General features: G+C 44.3%; 1 protein-coding gene across 12 annotated transcripts in view; it reads right to left on the bottom strand.

Annotated features, from left to right (window-relative positions):
• The window catches only part of LOC111250466 (cell adhesion molecule Dscam1-like), a 306,297-nt gene that overhangs the window by 71,560 nt on the left and 211,858 nt on the right, over positions 1–22,879 (bottom strand). For all 12 annotated transcript variants that reach the window (XM_086988683.1, XM_086988682.1, XM_086988680.1 and 9 more), the window contains 4 exons: positions 19,826–19,987; positions 18,426–18,719; positions 16,625–16,744; positions 2,383–2,553 (listed from right to left, as the gene is read on the bottom strand). In XM_086988683.1, coding sequence (XP_086844809.1) covers positions 2,383–2,553; positions 16,625–16,744; positions 18,426–18,719; positions 19,826–19,987 — 747 coding nt within the window. The remainder of the gene's footprint in view (positions 1–2,382; positions 2,554–16,624; positions 16,745–18,425; positions 18,720–19,825; positions 19,988–22,879) is intronic.

Genomic DNA, 22,879 nt, shown 5'->3' on the forward strand with positions numbered 1-22,879 from the left:
GTCATGCAATGCTGCCAGTTAAACACATGGATATGGAGAAACACTTATATAAGGGTGTCATAAAAAAGAAGTTTTCCGTCACATCTGCCTGTTTTGCGCATATTCCGCGTTTTTCTGCTCTTCACATATACTTATATGCCCGGTTGTCGTCTCAACCTACAGATCCTTGACAAAAAGCCAAAACAAAGGCCTATGCCACTTACGGAAAAAATACGGTCCCAGCCAGCGGAAGAAAGACACACGCTTTGTGGTCCACTTTTAAACGCTCTCATAACCGCGGTGAAGCCAACAAAATCTAACGTGACAACGAAAACTGCTAGCTTTACATGACCCTATTCGCTCCCCGCAGGAATCAGCTTCTTTCCTGTTTGTCAAACGAAACGACACAGGATATTGTGTCGTAGCTGCTCTGATACTGGACACGAAACATCCACACGTTGATTTCTCCATGCGTTGTCGTTACTACCACCTTCTGAACTTTTTTTAAATTCACTTCGTCGTTCAGAGTAAAATGGGTTAATTCACCGACCGCCGTAAAGCGACTCCCTGCCCTTTTCACTTGCTTTTACATGACGGGGAAGAAAAAGATTTTTTTCTGAAGAGTAACATACCGCCGGTAGAGTAGGACCAGCGAGGCCATACTAGCAGGCTAAGCCAGCCCAATCGAGGCTTGGCAGCGAAAGGCCTCAAAAAAATGGCCTCGGGCATGAAGATGGAGCAAAAGCTGAATGCTCCCTAGTTGCTTTTGGACTAAGCGGTAAGCTGAGGAAACGAGGCCGGGGCACTTATTGCAAACAACGGCAGCAGAGGAACGACTAACCGACAGGCATTCCGACAGTTTTCTGCCCTAGGTCTTCGGAGCCAACAATCTAGCCTGGATCTGTGTTCACGCTGGCGACAGGCCAGACAACTATGACAGTTTCGTGGTCGGCCTCATTTTCTTTTTTTTTTTTGTTAAAATTCAACTTTGTTCTCTTCTCTATTTTGACCCCAGCGTATTTCGTATTTCATCGAAACGAGAAGCTTTCAACTGCCCGACCCTCCTGTAAAGCCTACTTTATTCCTTCAATTTTCTATAATTCATAGTGTTCGCGATCATCCTTTTGTCAGGATATTCTTTCTAGTGTACTATTAGTCCGCTCCTTCAAACTCGAGTGCGATATTACAAGAGTGTCAGGAGAACGCTCTTGTTCCATTGTTATCTTTAGCCTATAGCAAAGATTCCGCGCCCTACAATGTTCCCCTAATGGTTTCCTAAAGTCGCTCCACTTTCAAGCCAAGTCTAGCTTTGACAAAAAGATGAACATGTTGACGTAGAATTTGAAGTCACAACTTCAGACATTAATCCGGATGAGCATGGGATTGGCTTCTAATGTGTGGCCATGTCTTATTAACGGATTCTTTTTTTAGCTTGTTCTAGATGACATCCTCCTTTTCGTTGCTTCTATGCCCTTCTTCCTAATTTCAGAAACCTTTCTACTTCTAACATAAAACATGGTAGATGGCGCTGGAAGTTATTGCGCTTGTCTTGTTGTGAATAGTCTCAAAGCTGAAAAAATATTGTATGCATCCATAATGCTATTGGAATATGCCGAAACAGCTTGAGCATCCGATACCTTCAGCCTGCATGGCGTTTTTGCTGTGAGAGGATTGTAACGGCCTGTGCCTACACGCATGCCAAATCACTTGGGCAGAGTGCATCCTGCTGGTTTAATATTCGCGCCGTCATTTGAAGTCTACATGAAGTTCAAAAGCTGCATTAAGTGAAATCCACTGCCGAGAATCACATTAGTCTATAGACAGCATGAAGGGTTTAATATAGCTAAGTAGCTATTGTTCCTCGTAGCCTTGCACTGCCCGATGCGTCGCTACGTAAACTTATTTAATTTGTGTTTAAGCTAAATGCGTGAGTTTACTTGGCTAAGGCTCCAGCTAGATTGACTGCTAAGACTGCTATACGGGAGCTCCAGGATATGTGCATAGCATACTATCGTATAACTTAATACGAATAATTTTTAGCACGCCACAGAGAGAACGTTTTAGGACCTATTCCAAAAATCAACTTTCATTAACCCTGATAACAACTGTGATTATATGTTATAGATGGGAGTAACTTTTCGAGTAAGAGGAAAGGCAATTTCTATTATATTCCAATCATTAAAAACTGGCGCTCATTTAAACTATTTAAACGCAAACGGTGTACAATGACGGGGTTCGGTCTACATTTGGTGCTTGACATGTCAGCCTTTATTCTTTAAAGTTATTAGTAAGCATAGCTGAGTAAGAGTTGTACCTAATTTATTCGTTTATTCCTTGATTGTTCCTTCCTTGATCCTTCCTAGATGGTTATGAATTTGTGCAACGAACGCGTTACAGACTTACGGTGTACGATGAGGTCTACAGCAGCGCTGAGCGATGGTCCGACTCCATTCGCTGCTTCGCATAGATATCGGCCCTTGTCTTCTGTCTGAACCGAAATGATGTTTAGGGAGCCGTTTTCCAGAACGTGCATATGAGGACTCGACACGATGCCATGGAAATCGCTAGCCTCATCTGCAAAGGGAAACATATACAGATATATAACAAAAGCGACAGACTGAGAAAACATCCTTGCCGTATGGTGTCTAACAGATCTTCAGTCGCAGCGCCCATAACACTTGCAATGGTATTTGAATCGATAAAAGCTGCTGTTTATAAATACTTCGACCCTAGCGGCTTGATTATCTATTCCAGAGTATCTGCGCGGGGATCACCTATACAACGAGGTCCTACTGAATAACCGCAGTCTATTCAGCCTGATCCACTAACAAGGCCACATATGCGCTTAATTTACGATCAATTTAATGGGTTAGAAGCAGGTGCTGCGTTCCCAATGAACACGCAGTCGCATAGATCGGTTGGTAAGATTAAACAATGCCGAACAGCTACTTCATACGTCAATGCAAGAAAAATTCGCATCTTACATTGAGAACAGTCTTTTCTACACGAAATCGTTCTTTGTCTGTGTTAGTCCAAATGTATATCTGGTGGTTCATCGATATTTTTGCGACTGGTACATAAAACCCAGAATGTCCCTAGGTTTTCAGGCGTTTGCTGTTGGTAACCGTAAATTAACTGGTAAAACTTTCCATGTACAACAAGAATTGTACAACCTTAGAGGCAGACTGTTTTGCACTCTTGGTTTCATTTCTGCAACCTTTTTGGCAATCAGTTGACCTAAATAATCGGCCCGACTAACCACGGAGTCTCTCTGAGCTTCTTTTCAAGTTTTCTTTTTTATGTTTCAATTAAAAAACAAGTTGGTAACATATAACTCGAGGGGAGATCTGAAATATGACGCTTCGTTTAAGCCGTTCATAGTCAAACTTTCAACGTACAATTTTTAATGGGTACACTCGCGAAATTTAATATGACCTGTTAAGCTTTTGTCGGTTAGTGTCAATGGTGACCCAGCAACAAAGTAAATAAATTGTGCTACGTCTTAGTAATTCATACCATGAGAGAAACAATTACTCAGTTAATCTACATAATTCTGTATTGCGTTAACAGCTTACTGTGATATTCCTATATATTTTTCGACAAAATCCGTGCTCCTTCACATTCAACCATCCGCTATAACTTAGAACTCTATTAGGTCTATAAAACAGTCAGTTGTACTGATTTCAGCCCTTGAAGTTCCCCTAGCATGTAAACCAAGTCCTAACCTTGCTCATATATCATAAGGGAATATGAGATCAACGACTTTATAAGGTATCTGCTTTAACAGCAAGTCAGCGATTCACATTTTGTATATATAGATTGATGAGCTTCTAGAATAACGCAGTTAACAACAGGAGGCTGCAATAGCAATGCACGTAGATAGCCGTGCACCCCCCACCAGTAAGGGGCTTGCTCAGGAATTAAATTCCTTCTACTTCGTTCGCGGTATTATGATGGCCTTTGCTTTCTGGCCTTTTTCTGCTGTTTAATGCCCAGAGATGTTGCCTGTGGCGAGCTCGCCATAGCACCGTTATACCGTTTCCAAATTGTTATAGAACATTTTGCGGCAGTTCATCCGCAGGGTAGGGTTGCTTTGCAGGTACCAGAGGCAAGAACTAAGGGCAGTAGCAGCCAGGTCAAACGACCTTTTCGGAAGGCTTCTTTAGGCTCATCACACAGCAAGTCGTTTTGCGTCGTACTAAGGGCTCGAGAGTTCGTCAGTGTTGGATCAGCTAAGGTGAATTGGAGAGGATCGGTTTGGAAAACTAGTTCCCTAAGGGCACGGGAGATACGAGGCCAAAGTGGAACACACATCACTAAAAACAGTCGCACTGCCACTGAAAACGGCTGGATAGAAACGACTGGAAATGATCCACTCGTAGTGTCGCAGTAGTCCTAAAATGACGCAGTGGTCCTTGATCGTCGGGTCAAGCACACCACAGAATCAGCTACGTCCATCGCCAATGCTGTGCGATGATAGGAGTTCGTCCTGCGACTTTGAGTTGACCGGAAATCGGCAACGAGCCATCCGCAAGTTGTTGCAAGCGCGCACAGATTGCCCGAGGCATAATTTGGCCAGAAGTACGTTATACCTGAACAATAAGTATTGAACGAAAACACAAAGTTTTACAAGCGTAGTTATCGACATTCGTAGTGAGCTGCTGCAACCACAAATGGGCCAGCAAAAAGGACGGCTGACGATTTATAACGCGAATAAAACCTATGACAGGTATACGATTCCTGCGGATCACGCTATGGCTTGTTCAGCAAGATGGTCTTTCAACAATGCAAGATCATCAGTATAGGTAACAATCGCAACTTTGTTAAAGAAAAAATTAATTTCTTCAAAAATTTCTTCCTGGAATGTCTTTATACTCACTCAACCCGCATGACATGAGTCTGAGATTTTGTATAACAAGGACTACTTCTCTTTGGTGAGATACGTTAGGTACATTCCCGCAGTCAGTTTACGTCCTGCTATTATCATTGGGGCCTGGTACTAGCACCACTTGCAAACTTTGATCTTTTCAGTTATGCAGAGATTCAAATGCTAACACCTGCTATCTTGGACAAATCTGAAGTCTCAGCTACGTTTATAGTCAGTGTTGTACTGCAATGTACCGAGCGTTGGTATCGCCGTTTGTCCGCTTTATTTTACACACATATCGACCGAATTGTTGGTAAGCAACTGGCAGATGCTTTACGGTGGGATTACGATTTGCTGGTTGGAATGACAAACAATTGGCATAATGGTTCAGCGGAAGCAATATTGGGTCACACATTTTCAGGAACGTCCTAAACCTATGTTACGCTATCGTTCGTCACCACATACTTCATCATACGTTTATAATTCGCTATAATGCTATCATAATTTTCGATTTATATTAACATCCTGTGCCATATCTGTTTACAATAGTAGCAGTTATCCGTAACCGATACGCTTCAAACGGACCACATGCTGTATAACGGTCATAACGCGGTCTAACCGCTATTCCGGACTAAAACTTGAAACGTTCGATTTTCTCCATAGGTTTTACATGCATATGCGCGCTTGATACTCAACTTTGACAAAATGACGGAAACAATTTATTTGTTCTATTATACACCAGTATTACATCGAATTGCGAGTACAATACATATTCCGACGTACGAACCCAGGTACTCTCGAGTGGAGAAAGCAGCGCATGTAGAGTCAAAATACGTTATATTTATACGTTAATATAAATAAACAAAGGAAAATTCTCTATACGAGATTTTATTTCAAAAATGGTAGTAGCGAATGAATTATCCGGTTCAGATTTTTCATCCGTTCCAGTCATATCTTCATCCAACCTACTTAGTCGCTTTCTGCCGTTTGTCGCTACGGTCTTCGTCATTCGTGTGCGTGGAGGATGTCTTTTAACAGCCTTAACGGCCGTTAAGGCAGGCGGATTATCGAGAGGCTCTTGCGTTGACGGGGTTTTGTTAGAGGCGCTCTTTCTTATTTCTTTTCTTCTTTCTGCTCCTGCCCCTCAAATGCTTCGCGCATCCATCTCTTCAACACCGCGTCAGAGAGCTCACAGCATGATGCTCCTAATCTCTCTCAATTGCTCATAACTAAGAGCAATTGATCGCTCTATCGCCCGCTTCAGCGTGAGCGTTCGTAGCAACGTTTTGCCGCCATGCCATTTTTTGACTTGACGACAGACAGGGTGGTGCAATCCTGATACGCTATGGCTCGTCCCGCGTTTTTTCATCTTCAGGCGCTTTTTGTGTTCCTCGCGCCTTACCTTATCATAGCTAACAGTGGCACCACTCCGATCACCACCGCCGCTATAGGAGCGAACCTTGGGTTAGTAACATTTGCTCACTCTAAGCTCATATTTCTCTCTTTCGCTATTTCTCTCTTGATTCAGTGTGAAAAAACAGACCGTTATTCGTATGATGGCGATCTGGCGTCGCCAACGATAGTTCGGCTTCGGCGGATCTTTGTCCCAGCTCACTTGAACTCGGAGAGTGCAACTAGAATCGACTGTGACGCTTTCAACGATGAGCCATGAAGAATCACGGAAATACGGTGCGACTCACTAATGCCTTCTACGCTCATACCTCAAGCGGTGGGGATACTCCCACCGGTGTTCTATCGCTCAGTTCCGTCCCGTGTAGAAACCGTTTCGTACTTAGCTAGGCAGTCACATTTAGGTATCGAAGTAGTAGTATGTATATATATCGATGGCTGCTGTGAAGCTCAAGATCGACCGACCGCCGTCGCCTTACTCCCACCCACTTTGGGAAGTTGGGGTTGCTGACAACCTCAACTTGCTTGTCCCTGCTCGATTCTTCTCTTCAGTCAACCGTTTAACTAAGACTTAAGCCCTATGAGGCTTCGTCCACGCAATGAAAGCAGTCAGCTTGAAAGAATATAGCTGTCTAACTGACGGCTTCCTTTTTCCGGAATAGATATTTTGTGGGTGAGACTTGGCACCAGAGCCAGCCCATCGACGATGCTATTGCTGATGGAGGGACCAAGAGGAATCAAACAACATAAATATCGCTGCCAGCCTTGTCGCGTCAGCCGAATCAAAGAAGGGCATCAACTACAACCAAAAAATGAGATGGCTGTTTAGCTGCCGCAAGCGCATCGGTACCCGTACAGTCATCTGAACGGTGTAGCTATTTGCGATCAATGTGACCATTGGTGGCATTACGAGATGATTGGCCAACCAGAGAGAAATGAAGGATTCGTTATGATAACCAGGCGAGAAGGCGTTCTTCAGGCGGATAGCTAACTGGGTTGTCGATCATCTTTCCCGAAAAAACCAGATAACAACCACGTCTTCTCAGTGCAGGTGCTCGTCTTGTTGGCTGGGTCGTGGGCAGAGATTTTCAATGGCCCTCTTTCCGCTTGGCGTTTACCTCCTCTGCTGACTTAAGCTATCCTGACCACTCCAGTTAATAATTTTGGGGAAGGTTTTGGCCTGCGGAGAAGGCTCGGGAGCGTTAGCGTAAGTGCCAGATATTTAACCAGCCATTATGGGTATTATAATATTATGTTGTAGTATACGGCAGTGATCATGAAGGAGCCGGTGACGAGAGCTACAGTCACATCGAGAAAGATGATCTTTCCTTATATAGGGTATATTGCAAAAAACGTATACGAGAGTTAGAGATGCATCGTTACCACCGAGATAAACCGCATTCGTTCCTTGTATCGATTTTTTAGTGCTAGTTCCGCCTTTTCAGCGGGGCTTTCCCGCTCGATGAGGCCTACGTCGCATACGGGGTAGTAGAACCAACAGCACCAGCGTGGACGAAACCAGATGGGGAATAGTGCCCCGGGAAATGAAATAGGAGCCAAGCATTGCAGTATCTAACCGCGTACAGGGCTTAATGCTTACATCGAAACCAGGCACCTCTTGCGCAGGAGATAAGGAGTAAGAAAGCCCCAACAGTATAACGGAGTACCATATACATCAGACGGATACATTATATATTAAAGATTCTTGTACGGCAACAACTATCTTAGCACCGTGTGCTAAGCAAAAAGGGGTAATGCAGGGCGCTGAATGCATAGAACAAACTTGAACGGAGCAATGAGGACCTTCCTGTGCCGATGTCGTCACAGGAATCTTCTCAGGCAGGAGTAAGCAGACATCGCTTTAACTTCCTGGTGCTGTGCAGTTTGCGCGTTCCTTTAAGGTCTCGAGGGTTCCTCTGACCAGATGTATGTACGCCACTCATGCACTTAAAATCCAGCGAGTAAGCAAAGAAGAAACTGTTGGGAATGTCAGTTGCATTATTCTGCATGCCTGGCTCCATGTTCAAGATGTGTCGCATTTCACCCGAGAGGAGCTATAGAGATCTTCGATTTCGATCACTAGAGGTTCCTCCAACGGTAGAGCGAAACGAAGAATCGGGATTCTGGGTAAAAAAGATTAGAGAAGAGCCTTCGTTTGGGGTGCGGTAATCGCATTTCTTCGCAATCCAAACGTCCTTTGGTTGACTATCGGTGCATCGGGCGAGTCATCTGCGGACCCGAAAACGTTATGTGATAGCACGAACCAATAGAGGCCCATTAATCACCCCAATGGCTAATTCGCTACTCAGAAGCACGAGAAGCGCACCCGTTCGCACGTCACCTGGGTTGCATAGGGGCTTACTATGCCCGGTACACCACCATGAGTGAAAGCTGTGTTGCTTGTCCTAAGCCCTGCTGAGTCCTCTAGTGAGCACGGCAGTGAGATACTAGATAAATGGAAATAAGTACCTAACACAGCCACGAAACCACGTGCAATCATCTTCACAGATACTGGGACCTGAGGCCAAACGCTGCAGCGGACGAAGCTGTTCTTTGGTATGCTGTAATAAAAATAACGCTTGTGCGACACGTAACGTCAGCTATAAGGTCTCCTTATAATAATAATCCTGTCGATATATAATTATTACTGGTTCCTTTCGCGGTTCCATGTACTATTATTCAATTTTTTGCATCTTTGTAAATGTGTCTAACTTTTTCCCAACTTCTTAACCCTTAACTTCGATTTCGTTCACGTCTCAGACGTGGCAATGGCATCTATATAACTTCTGGAAATAAGTTTATTTCAGCGTTTATGAATGTAACCACAGAAAACTTAAAATCTTAATTTGTCTGTAACTTTAATCACAGGAAAAGCCACCCTAATAACATCATTTTTATTTCTTATATACGTATATAACACATGCATACTTTAAGATGTCAAGTTAGTCATAATATGCCACATGAACTTCCTTACAAAGGGACTTTCATACGAATCTACTCTGTGCGATTACTCACGTACCGTCTCCGGTATCTGCTGCGAAGTATAGCTAAACTGTTTCAGTACGAGTGCCGATGCTAAATCTTGTTGTTTACGCCAGCGATTTTATTAACAGCAGAAGAGCGTTCAAGCTAAACGCAGTAGATGTTTAGGTCATCGTCTCAGCGTAAATGTGTCTGACTGTTTGGTTCGGCAGCTGGCACTCCGATGTGACACGATTGTCTTGGGGATCTTTGGTTAAGCACAATATGGGAAATTGGGCGCAAATGAAAATTTCACCCCAAAACGAGATCCTTCCCCTATCGACGAATTAGACTACTGATTTTCTGCAGAAAGCAGAATCGAAGCTCCCTTGAGCTTGTTTTTTTGGGCACGCGCTTTCCAGAACTGGTTCATCTTACTATATCCGCTGGCTTGTAAAGTGTAATATGCTCGAGAAGACAACTAGAAATATAACGTCTTAACGTCGACCAAGCGATGACTGAATCGTAACTATTTGGTTGATCAGATTTGTCAGAAATCTGAGTGTATTCACTAACAAGATGAATTTTAGCAACATGTAAGGACTCGGAATTCAGACGAACCTTACTTGCTTGTTTAAAGTAGTCCTTTGCTGGGATGCTTTTAAATTAGTAAACTTGTTTACCATAGATGAGTGCACAATACAACTTAGCGACAGGGACTTGAATAGAATAATGTGGAAAAGTAAGTTCTCACTCTAGGTCATTCAACGGTAGGTGAGATCTAGGTATTTGTGGCCCTGTGACTAAAATTTCGATGAAAGGAGCTTCCCTTCGAATCTTTATTCGGGTTTATTGGGCGGATTTATAAATTATGTAACAGAATCTCACCTAGTATGTTCAATTATTGATGAACAAGACAAGCCAGTCTGCATAGACCCTGCACGAATAACTTAGTCAAACCGCAGTTTGCTCAAAGTGAAACCTCAATAGAAATCCGCATCGAAATTATTAAACTTAAAGCTAGAAAATTCAGTATACAACAGGTTTAAGCTCATGTAATTTTTGCTTCTGTATATTAAAGACGCCACTTGGTATACAGCATATGTGGACTGATGACTCAGACAAGTTATCTGCTATATAGAGAAGAAGCTAGATATGCTAAGTATATAATTATTGAATTATAACTCCCAAAATACTGGCGCGAATAAGAAAATGAAATAGTTCAAATATTTTGGCTAAATATTGAAAATAATTATTTTAAAGTAAAGCAGTTATTTTCAAAGCTCTTACTTAAAGGTTATTGAAGTTTAAAAACGAGCAACTTAGTTCGGAATTTTTCGAATAAGACGTTCAGCACGTTTTTTATGCCTTTTAAGTAAAGTATGTATTGAAAATAGCTCGACGCGTCACTGAATCAATATGTACAAATATATACATGCAGCAGCGTATCGCTCAGCAGTAGTCACACGGCAGGTGTGCATAAGGACAATTGCCGACGAGCCACCTCTAGTAGGTTCGGTAAGGGATATTTCTGAATTGGTGGTGGGTCCGACTTCAGGCGATTCCGACCGGAGGGTATCAGCACACTCACGGTTCTGCCAGTGATGGCTGCGTACATCTATGAGACGAGATAAAGAGCTGTCTGTTTAAAAACAGTAAAGTTCTTCGACCAAACGGCAGTGTGCACTGGTTTGCAGTTAAATAACGCACCTTAAACACAACTGTTCTGAGATCAACATACATCTAATAGCAGGGCGTGCGAGGTGAACAAGATCGATCGACAAGATGGACATACATCACTTCAAGACGTTCTTAATAACAGTACGTGTATAAAAGGAGCGCCGAGTGAAGACCATTCGCTACCACCACCTTTCACGTAGAGCACAAGCACCGCTGTTTTAAAACTCGGCAAGTATAGATTGAAGTTTGCTGTTCAGACTCCGATCGGCTGGTTTGTATCTACAGTTTAGCTCACTTTTCTCAATCTGCGAGGGCATGTAGTATAGATTCGAAGGGCACTGGAACCGGGCGATTTGCAGTGCACTCCGCCATTTCCTAGAAAATAGAGACATCTGATCGAGACGCAATACAGGACAGCGAAAAGACCGTGGGACTTTGAGGCTACCGTAGCCAAAAAGAACCCATCACCGAGCAAATAGGTGTATTATTCAACATTCCCAAAGTGCAGTCAAGAACTAAACCAGCCAGCGTCGTTCCAGCCACTAGAGCTTTGCTATACTTTGAACCTTCACCATTTTGTGTTCTAACTGCCGTCACAGCTATTGTACGACTACACCTTGCGATTGTGGCAAGCGGAATAGGCTCTTTTGGGTCCCTCTGCCTTACCGGTGTGAGGCGACCTTCGGCTAGAGCCGAGGGGCTCGATCGTTGCAGGAAGGTTGTTTTCGAGGAACAATGACTGGTTTTCGGATTTTCGTTTGTAAGAAACGTAACGCGGTAGGAGCACAGATCTTTGCAAGAAGAAACTTAAAAAATAAATGTACGGCTTTTCTAGTGGAGACGCCGGCATCACCTCTGTCAGTAGGGTCTGCCTTTAAATTGAGTTCGTACAGCTTTGCCGTTAGCCTATCCTTTCTGTGGTCGTTTTCCCTCTACTCCTTCTCACTCTTTTATCTTCGCTTCTATCGAAGGCCGAGTAATGGCGGAAGTCTATAGTCACTAGTTCCGCGATGCACGACGCTGTCGACTCTAGTGGCGCCGCGGTATGTCGGATAGGCCGCTATGTACAATACGTCATAACACAGAAAGAGGGCAACACGCAAAATATCGATACAGTAGTTTCAAAGAAAAAAGGCCACGAGAGACCGAAGGAAGGAAGGAAGGAGCTGTGAAAGGAAGACAGAAAACTTGATCGATTGGTGGCTCAGACAAACCGACACTCAAAACTTGCGTGGCCACGGTCACCGCTCCCACAGCAAACGAATCCATGCAACGGGCGGCAGTCTGTCGGTAACTTGGGAACACTTCATTATTAAACATGCCTCGTTTCTGCAGCCCTTGAACATTTCTTCCCGGCCTTTTCATAGAATCGTGTTTATCCAATGAAATAAAGCAAATCGGCACCGACAACCCTGTTCTATCATCCACGCGATCGGTGGTTTAAACGTGGATGGCCGAGACGTCGTTGGCAGCAATGACAGGTGCCGTAGTTGTCGCTGGGAGCTCTCATAATGCTGAAAAGGACAGCTCCAGCGGAGCCAGAGCACTGCAAAAGTCTCTCTCTTCAAAACACGCTGCTTTTAAACCCTTTCTAGTGAAACTCATGAAGCTCCGTTGAATGTGTCTACCCTCATTTTTCCTTTTCACTTTTCTCTGAAATAGCCTCATCTGCAACAAAGGTATAGAAGCTTATAGCGGCATGTGGTGTATAAGCAAGGGATGGAAAGACCGCATGCAAGATGTTTATCAGGAACGAGAATTATGTTAGGGGCTTTGGGAAATGGTAAGCAAAATTGTTATGGGACTAATATGAGATGGGACAGGGGTAAAGAGGAGGAGGCACATAGGAGGGTCAGCCTGAAAGAATAGAGCTGGAGAAAAGTAGCTATAAATGGGTAATAAGGGATTTCAACTGGAGAGTTTTAAACCCGTCGGCTGGTTCCGTTGGCACGCTCCCAAACGCTCGCTCATCAGCAGCACTAGCTCGTCGATGCGAAGAGCTGGTTGTATGGCTGTAGTATTTGAGGTGGTTGGAAGGGGATGCGGCAATGCAATATGGTCCCAGCTGGCACAGTCGGAATATATCGGCACAGAAATAGAGCGCGTGGGAATACCGGTCAGATTAGCAACGACTAACGGTCAGATGGGCTATAGGCTAGGATAAGCGACCAACAGTTCTGTTTGGCTGGCGCTTTTTGAAAACGTGTACCATCACAGCATATATCAGACCCGAATGTATGCACTGCAGGACATGCATCAGGGCAGGTATGGGTTCTCAAAACAGAATGCAAGCCAGTTTGCTAGTTCATTTTAGAGATCGAACTACCCCTCTAAACATTTGCCGGTACAGCTACGTGTCCACAATAAGCTTAGGCACTGCTAACATCTTCAACACATTTTCTTCCAATATCGATCCAATGCTGTAGAGCTATTTCTTTGACTCTTCGTGTTTGTAACTCTAAATCCAATCAGAGTTTATATGAAAAACGGTAACAACAACTGGCAAAGCAGCTAAATTAAGGCCCAATATGCCTGACTCTCGGGACGCCATAATTTTAACTTAAGGATGCTCGAGCGGCGTGATTTGGAGCTGTTCCTCCCAGCATTGTTTTCAGTGAGGATGTTTTACCCATCCACGTGGTTAATTTGAGTTTCTATTTGAAACGAGTGGCTTCGACGCCTTAGGTAGTGTGATGGCTGTCGCTGTCAGAGAACGCCTAGTGATGAGAATAGATTGTAGTGAGGTCACGCAGAAAGATACGGGTATGCACTGCGCCCTATGTGGGGGCCCGATACAATCTGCAGAGACAGGAAAACCTTAACAGCATTTTCGGTTGCTAAAAACCGTGTCTAATTAAGTAAGGGTAAAACGTTGCATTCAAATCTAGTACACGACCTTGCATATTACGTGTTTGTATCTAATCAGTATCAGCCATGCTAATCGCGCCGTATTCACCAACATTAGGCATAATCGTCTGCTATATTTTCGTCAAAAATTCCTGCCAGATAGAGACACTAACACAGAGACAAGGGTCGGTGTCCCTTTTTCTTTTATGCAGACAAAGAAACATGGCCTATGTCCAGAGGCAATATGGTTTGCGTGAGCAGACGCGATTCGTCTATAGACAACGTGGCATCACCCGAATCAGGGAGCCCAACTGCTTTCCTATCCAACGAGACAACACTTTGACCGATGCCTATTTGGTTGGCTGGCCCTGTTCTGAGCAGGCTAGACTCTTGGCAATGACTACTTCCTACATAATTTGAATAGCCTATAGCAAGTAGCTGAACGTACGCGGTCTGCTCCACATCACGCTTCTGAGATAGGAAGTGAACACTAACAAGAAGTCCCTTCTCCAAAAACCCTGCTACAATTTTTGCGGACGAAAAGAAAATAGATTCTGGTAATAATACATTACAGACAGATGTTTGCTCTACTGATCGCCGCTAACCTAAACTTGTATTGGTTGATCTGTCAGGAAAAGTTTGCATGACGGCTTGCCTCACAAAACTAGGTGATAGTGGAACACCGGTTGTACAGGCGAAAAGGAAACTGCATAGGTCGACTGCTGCTACTACTGCATCCGACTTTGCCATCCCAACAGACAAGCTAGTGAAAGTTCTAGCCCAAACCCTTCAAACGTTACTGGAGCTGCTCACCGTGCCGGACTCAGATAGCACCTGAGGTCTGCCGTATCGTCAACAGATAACTGAATGTGGAGGAGTGCGGCGGATCCGATCCGGAGGTGAATATTGAGGGGACCTAACCCGAGCAGTAACTCCAACAAATAGCTGGGTTTCGCGCATTCAAAACCCCCGAAAGTGCTATTTCGAATGGTTTTTCCGTAGAGAAATAATTTATCGAGGCCATCAGGCCCTCCCATGGTCGATCTCATCCTCTCAGGGTCTCGTCTCTGATCCTTAGTCCGAATCCTTTACATCTCATACACTCGGCTACCTTGAACTATTAGACTGACTCGAGTCACTCCCAAGACTGCCTTTCCTCAAACGTATTTCTTTTCGGAGGAAGGTTAGGATGCAAAGTGATCGACTTACACACTCATATACTGCTGCATCCATAAGCTGAATTTCGTAAATCATTTTTACAAAGCACACGGCAACAGCATCATCATCCAGCACCCGTGTTACTAGCGGGCAGCAATTTCTGATGATGGGCAAATGTTCTCAGTAGGAAGATGTTCTCTTCGTAGGTTAACAATCGCTTTGTGGAAAAGAATGAAATCGACGGAGTATTAAGAGGAAGTGCATTAACTCTTCTAGCCGTTCGTTAGTCCATTGAAATGCGAAAGGGGTGTCGCTGGACACTGGAGAGCGATGGCATCGTCAGCACTGGGGCTGAAGTTCACTGCAAAGGGTTACCTATGTTCGAAACTCATCAACGAATTGTCCGTAAACAAAAACCCACGCAGAACTGTTGAACTAGTAGTACTTTCCTTTCCGGCTGCTCCTGCGTTAGAACTTCTTGTGAATCGCGATCCGCCGCCATAGCCGAAGCTGTAGCTGAAGGTTCGTTCGGTAAACAGAATTTAATGGAGTGTTCCTCCTTTTGGCAAACGTTCGGGAGAGACTGAATCTGAAATAACTATGTGGAGTAAAAGAGAATGGGAACCGACGCTGGACGATAGCTAGACTGAAACGAACGTAGGGGAAGGCAGTTTTCGCTAGACCTCCAATCAAGAGCATTTTACTCGCTTGCGCCCGTTAGCTCACTGGTTACCCAGTGGTAGCAGCACTAGTGTGCTAGCGAAGTGGCCAGAGCACCGGACGTCGGCGTTCAAACACTTTATGTTATTTCGTCCGACGACTGCCTTCGCTGTACTCCATGCCCGACACTTTGCCTGTCTATTTGTTCCCTAATCGATGAGACTGATCACCATGACAGCACCGGCAGAAGTAGCAACACCCGCAGTCTCGTGGCTGAGTTGGCTGCTACTATCGACCCGGACTTTGCCGGGGTTGGTCGCCGCCACTGCTACCTTCAAAAAGTGGACGATTGAATTCACGGAAAAGTAAAGGACACTACGCTGGGAGCTTGAAAGACTACCTACTGTCGAAATGATCCGAAGAGATGAGCGCATACCTCTCTAGCAAAGGGCCTTCAAGGCCTGTAGCAGACGATGAGGGTAAAAACCTCGGTAGTGTTTGAGACAACAACAGTACCCTTCGTCACATTGTTTTACACTGGTTTCTGCGGAATGAACGTTATGAGAGCAATTAACACGCACACACACGTTAAAAGAAGGTAGGGTGATATAAAAAAGACGTAAACGCGGGGCGCAAGAACTATCACAGAACAAGTACTGTTCCATGCAGCTCGCCATGTCTGTGACATGGATCGAAACCAAACGCAAGCTAAAATGATAGTATGTACATGGCTATGGCCTCCCGTAGATATTCAGATTTTTCGGTAGTTTGTGTAGCTGAAAAAACACGAATTTTTCAGCAGTATTTCATTGTATGTGGAGTTCCGATCGAGTGGAATCATATAAATATTTTTGCGTTTTTTATTTTTATATGAAGTATTTTCTAAAAGACAAATATATATTCTTGGCTAAAAAAGCTAGTTTATAAAAGGTCTACCTAAGCAATTTTGTGCAGGATCTTTGCATAAATGTGTTATAACAAAAGAAGGTATTGTATATTGCACACACAGTCAAACAATTTCAATTCTGTTTCGCTTGCTGCTATTGCATTCATTACACAGACCTTTGGCATACTTCCAGCGGACAACGGGGTCTGGTTCACCCTCCGCCTGGCAGTCGAATGTAATCGAAGTGGACATAATGGCTGACATGTCACGCGGAGCTATCTTCCACCGGGGAGGAGCTGCAAATCAAGAAACAGCAATATTTTAATAGGAGAACGTTGCGCGCTAATATAGGAACACTCACATATACACACACACGCTTATAAGCAGCTGGACTACAAGACGGGCAGAACACACGCCTCGCTCATCTGAGGTAGTGTAGGCCCATATGTGTTTAGAGGGTGTCGTCAAGGTCGATCGATCCGTGTAAGAGCGGTTGCTGCTTCGCCACCAACGCCATATGTCCGCGCAACGCGGCCGCATTCGACAGGTAGCTCGAGCCCCCGAGCAATACACTCAACCTGCAGATCACATTGGAATGAGTTAGTTATTTAGAGGTGCGCAATGCATTACACGCTGGCCATGAAGCCACAAACCTTGCATTTCCTTCCGATCGGCCAAATGGACGGTCAAGATGCGGTTTAGACGTTGAAGTGTACACAGGACAACCCCACTCGTCGGGGGCAATACGTCTTGGAAAACCCCGTTACTAGAATGGCATGAGAGCCGTTCAACATAGAAAAACCGTTCCTAAACAGCGAAGAGAGGGGTTCATTGGGTACAATGTTATTGTAAACGTTCCTCGGTGTCTTGTTGTTTGTCCACCAAACAAGCGCCTTAGTTGGCCGCCTTTACCTTTGGGTCTTGCAAACACAAACTCGTCAGGTTACAATCCCAACAACGCGTAACTTCGCCAATCGCTCCTGGGTTGCTCGGCCACTCCACCATTTGCTCGGTCTCGGCCATTTTGCAGAACGGACCGACTACTACGTTAACTATCGCGTCGACTATGACAAAAAGAGCCCAACCGATTTGACTCATTTCTGATAGTTTTGCTCGCAGGTTCGCGATATATTTTCCGTAATTTACGGCAAATACCTTAGTTGCTTCGGTGTCTACGAAGCCTACTGTTAAAGAGACATGTCTATGATACTTGTTATACATTTTTCATTTAAGTTCACGCATTCTTAACTTAAATTGGTGATATTTCACTAAGCATTTAAACAACTAAATGGATGTTTCATGGGTAGGAATATGTTTTACTTCCACTACGATAAAGTGTTATTAGCAGATAGTCTTCGTAGAGAAGGTCACAAACCGACAGTTGAACTTAGAAATAGAACAGTAAATTTATTTTTTTATTTTCTTTTTACTGTTTTTTTTTCTACATTATTTTTTTCGTATTATTGTGTTCATAAATGAATTTATTGCCACAAAGCAACAGTATTTGGTTAGATACTGTTCACTGCTTGACGCCTATTTAAGCCACTTGGAAATAACATCATCAGTAGATAGATAATGCATCTATTAAAAAATAGGCCCTATAAAAATTTTCAGCAAATGGTCTCCGTATATCAATACCTTATGAAAATGTTTTTCGTATTTTAGGTTCGGTACTTGGGCTATTAAAGATTACTCTAGACACTTCAATGTCAATAATCAGAAATTATAATATATAAAGATACGTTCTGTCGGGGGAACGTTTGCTAGTCGTTACCGATAAGAACCAAATTTGTTTAGTTTTTCAGTGTCGTTCATGCTGTCCGTGTTCCTCTTTGAAACAGCAACGATACAAATGGTGTTGTAATGCACGCTAGCATAACGTTTTCATTCAAAGCAACGAACACGCGTCACCGCATCTCGCTTACTGATTCGTTCTCTAACGCCATTGGTGTATTGGAAGCAACAGCTCTAACTAACCTTTAACGAGAAGCATGGCCGTATAGTTTGAAACGGCAGCGTTGTTGTTTGCGACACACGTATAGTTGCCGGTGTATGCCCGGGTGACGTTGTTGATCGTCAGAAACGACGAGTATTCGGACGGATTGCTCAGTTGGACATTGTTTTGGTCCTGGCCATCCCGTAGGGGCTGCCCGTTCCGCCACCACGATACCCGCATTGGGGGGTCACCGTCGATGATGTTGCACGATGCCATCGCCCGCATGCCCTCGTGAATCTTGTCCGAAAACAGGATCGGCGATATTTGGGGCGCCGCTGTAAGGAAATCCCAACGCAGCGTGTGAAAACAGGAATATGACAAACCGAGCGAGAAAAAGACGAAAATCACAGATAAAAAAGCATGTTGAAAAATAAAATATATAGGTACTTTACGAGAATATTTGTGCATGAACCATCATGCATTAGGTGTGAGGCATGAGAAGAAAGGACTAGAGCACGTGCCTGAACTGCGGCACTGACGAGTGGCTTGCTGGGCTGAATGCTACTTACAACATCATCTAAGTACGACTTGGCTCGTGTTGAGGGAACCGTCCCGGCATTCAACCTGGAAAAGTCCGCTAGTTTTCGAAGCAAGCCCATATTGCCCCTGTCCAGTTCCGTCGCCCGTTCGGCCATCCTCGTATCCTATCTTATATCCGTCCGCAACAAACTCACTACAGAGCAAGGCAAGCATGGAGCACCATATCCTCCATACAGATTCCACACGGGGAGTACAAGGATATTCGTATTCGAGTCACATAAAAAGGGCGACCTTATGTTGATTATTGCCGACCCACCATACATGCTTGATTTTTCTTTCGTCTTTTGTTGTGTACTTGTATGGAAGGGAGAAGTGAGTAATACCTGAATTACAGTGTAATTACAATAAAATATATCTAAAATAAGAGAAAATCGTGCTGGGTACGTGCGTGCATTACCGTACATGCGATATCGATAGTGTCAAGCCATGTAGAAATCATAATCATTTATTAGGAAATAGGGATCCCAACCTACTATTCTTTATTCATACCATTAAGCCATAATCAACTTCATTCGTATATTTTCTTATAGAGAATCCGCATAAAAACGAACTTCGTTGCTGCTAAAGTGACTGAATAGCTGTTGCCGCGCGAACTGTGAAGGCAGCGAAATTCATATTCGGGTCTATAGAAAAAGCTATTTATCCTGGTTAAAATCGGAATATTTTTAGATCCATCATTAGCAATAACATAGTCTATCCTAGGCAAGCAAAGGCTACACGAAAAGGCATATAGCTGGATGAAGCCATTTTCGATATTATGGTTTCATGAATATGAACTTAGTGTAGGAATAGTGTAGAATATGTATATATTATTTATTTGGGAATATAAAGGTGTACTTACACACGACGGTGACCATTACGCTTCTCGAGGCGTTCTTCGTTCCGTAGCCTTTCGCTATACACGTGTATAAACCGGCGTCGTCCTTACGGGCCTCGTGGATTGACAGGCTGCTTCGGTCCTCGGCTAAACCGTACCTTGGTTCCCGAGAGATTTGGCGATTATCTACGAGTGTTGGAGCCCGGCCACAAGAGAGAAACCCGCGCGGAATTGAGCATAAGAAAATAAGAAAGGACGAAAAAGATGAGAATAGACAGAAAAAAACATGCCAAAGAGTCTTACCCTTAATCATAGCTTGTTCTCTAGTCCCTTATCAGAAACGACGAATCGACTCATATAAGCAAGTGCTTGGATACCTCCATCCGCCTTTCTAACCGCTACAGACCCTCAGTGTCCCTGCAAATCCCTATTGGTCTGCACGCTCTCTCTTTGCCCCCGGAAGGGATTGCCGAAGGAAATTGCTCCCACTCCGCTGAGGAAGAGAGCGAGGCCAAATCAATAGTCTGTCTCTCAAGCCCCAACGTCCCGTCTGCCACGGCCGCTCAACTTTTCTCGGCCCTCCTAGGCCTTCTCGTCGTGCTTCTTATGATCGCGCCAGCGCCTATGTTCTAGCGTTGGCCTACGGCCTAACGTAATTGCTAGTGCTTGTACAACCACTGAGAGTCCGCTTATTCAGTGTACACAATTGTCTATATGTGAGAGTGTGCTTTCTACCGAAAGTCTCTCGAGCAAGGCCACAGAAATAGGAAGCATCTTTGTTGCTTGCCTGCTTAGTCGGCTGGTTTGGTCGCCGGCAATTGCCTGCCGCTCGCACCCGCTTAGGGACAGAGCAGTCGTTCGCTTCTGCAACAGGCGATGAATATACGCATCGTTGGTTGCATCGAAGCGTTGTTTCATAGTACTCTCCTAAACTGGATAGCTCTATCTCGGCTGAACCTAGGAGGTTTCACCCTTGTGTTTTCCATGCGATACGATACGCTTGCTTCGAGGAAGACGCCGTCCTAACTATATTTGTATTCATATTTTCAATACAGCTTCATGCAAGCTGGCTAGCCAGTGTTGACATTGGCTAGCTCAAATAGCATGGAGAGGCTGTCAGAATACCCTGGAAAGCCAAAACATTCATTGCACGATGCTTTGTAACTAAGTCGATTGTGGACGTTGTTGCACCACCATAGTGCTGCGAAGAAGCATTTTATGGTAAGATACGAGACCACGATTGCTCAGTGAAATAGAAAAGAGGTTTCAATGCCTCCTGCTGTTTCTGCGGTTTATTTTATTTTCATCGTCGATTAAACAAGCTAGGATACACATCATGCGTCTTAGAAGAAAGAAAAAGTAGGCAGGGGAGCAAACGAACGTATTCGTAATGCATCATGAATGACGACAACCGTCATAAATTTACTCTAACCTGCTCCTTGTTAGCTTACGGCCCATAGCCCAGTAAGGCTCAAGGAGGTACCTATCCATATCTGCCACGCCAGATCAGCTCAGTCCTGTCCGCCCTCTGTAGTGACATTATTCGTTTACTCTGTCGCCGTGACCTCCTGAACTTGCGATCCCCATAACAATAGGCAAACAATGAGCCTTACAATCCTAGTAGAACTCAAGGGCTCGTACTAATACTGGAGTTCGCTGTATACCCAGCCGTGCTGTGCGAGAAGGAAAGATGGAGTGTAACGCAAAGATGAGTCTGGAGCATTGGATCAGAGCACGATGTATGCGTGCCTTGATATGCTCACGGCTTAGCGAGCACCAAGACTAACAGCGTAAAGAGGACATGTTTATACGAAGCTATACAGTGAGTACCTTTTCATTGGCTTTTCTTTTTCTTTCTCTTCCGTCGCTTCCTCTCTACTCCGTTCTTTCTGGTACCACCAAGGTCAGACCGCAGTACCGAGCGAAGCACATAAGAACAGTAGTACATAAGAAAGGAGGCGGTAGTCGGGTATCAACCAATGGGAAATTCGGGAACAGGCAGTCGAATCATCCTGTGTGTGCATGTCTAACCGAGTATGATGCCGCTGCAGAGATATCGGACACATAGAACGAATCAAGTAGACAGAGGCAATCAGAATCATTATATACGCGATGGATATTGTTAAGTGTAGGAGTATGGCTGGTCATCACAAATTGTTGGCTTAACGTAGATCATGCACTGAACAAGGTGAAGCTGAGCTCTTCTCTCATCCTAGCTGTCGAAGCCCTGTTTCAGCCCCCCTCTGCTCCTTTATTGCAGTCCCTTTTCTGCATGCGGGCCCGACATTAAGCTATCTAACGATACATATATATATATATATATAAAGAAAGCGTAAGGGAAGCGCATCAATACTCCGCTCTGATAGGTGGCAGTAAGCGCATAGCAGGATCGAAAAGTTGAGGCATGATGGCTGAAGATACTCGTGACTTTACTGATCTTCTCAGCCACTGCAAGTAACAACTTCTACACCAATAAGGATACCGCGGCACGACAGTCGTTGGACTACCAAATACTGGCGAAATGACCGACTTTCTTTTGTGTATGTTAGGTGCCAATGATGACTGAGTCGCTGATGCGGCACTTCATTTAAGCAAACGTACGAATTATTTTCAGTGTCATTATTCGTAACGCACCTCACATAGTGTTCTGTTCAGAAAAACCTGTAGGAAAGAGAAATGAAACTTACGCGGCTTTATCCAGTACGCCGAGAAGTGCGAGATGCCAGACTATACCAGCAAGTTGGGCCGACTACTAGAATCTAAGCCAAATTGGCTAGCAGTTGTTGGGAGAAAATCAGACATGCTAAAAGAGGCTGACGAAGTAATTCCGAGTTCCTACGACGCAGCAGCCTTAGGGGGTATGAGCGGGACTCGTACCCCACTGTCTCATTCCGACAAAGCCAAAACCGTGGCTTGTCTTCCAACATCTCCAAAATGCTTGGCTTTCCGTTTCTGCTCCTTCGTATTGGAAATCAAAGCAATGTGACAAACCTAACACCTCCTACCCTGACTACTTCGTTTTTGGGTCCTTACTAAGTCTCGTTCGTTTCAGAGTTGTTACAATCCAGTATTGTCAAC

The sequence above is a fragment of the Varroa destructor genome, unplaced genomic scaffold (assembly GCF_002443255.2).
Source record: "Varroa destructor unplaced genomic scaffold, Vdes_3.0 BEIS01000004.1, whole genome shotgun sequence".
Lineage (NCBI taxonomy): Eukaryota > Metazoa > Arthropoda > Arachnida > Mesostigmata > Varroidae > Varroa > Varroa destructor.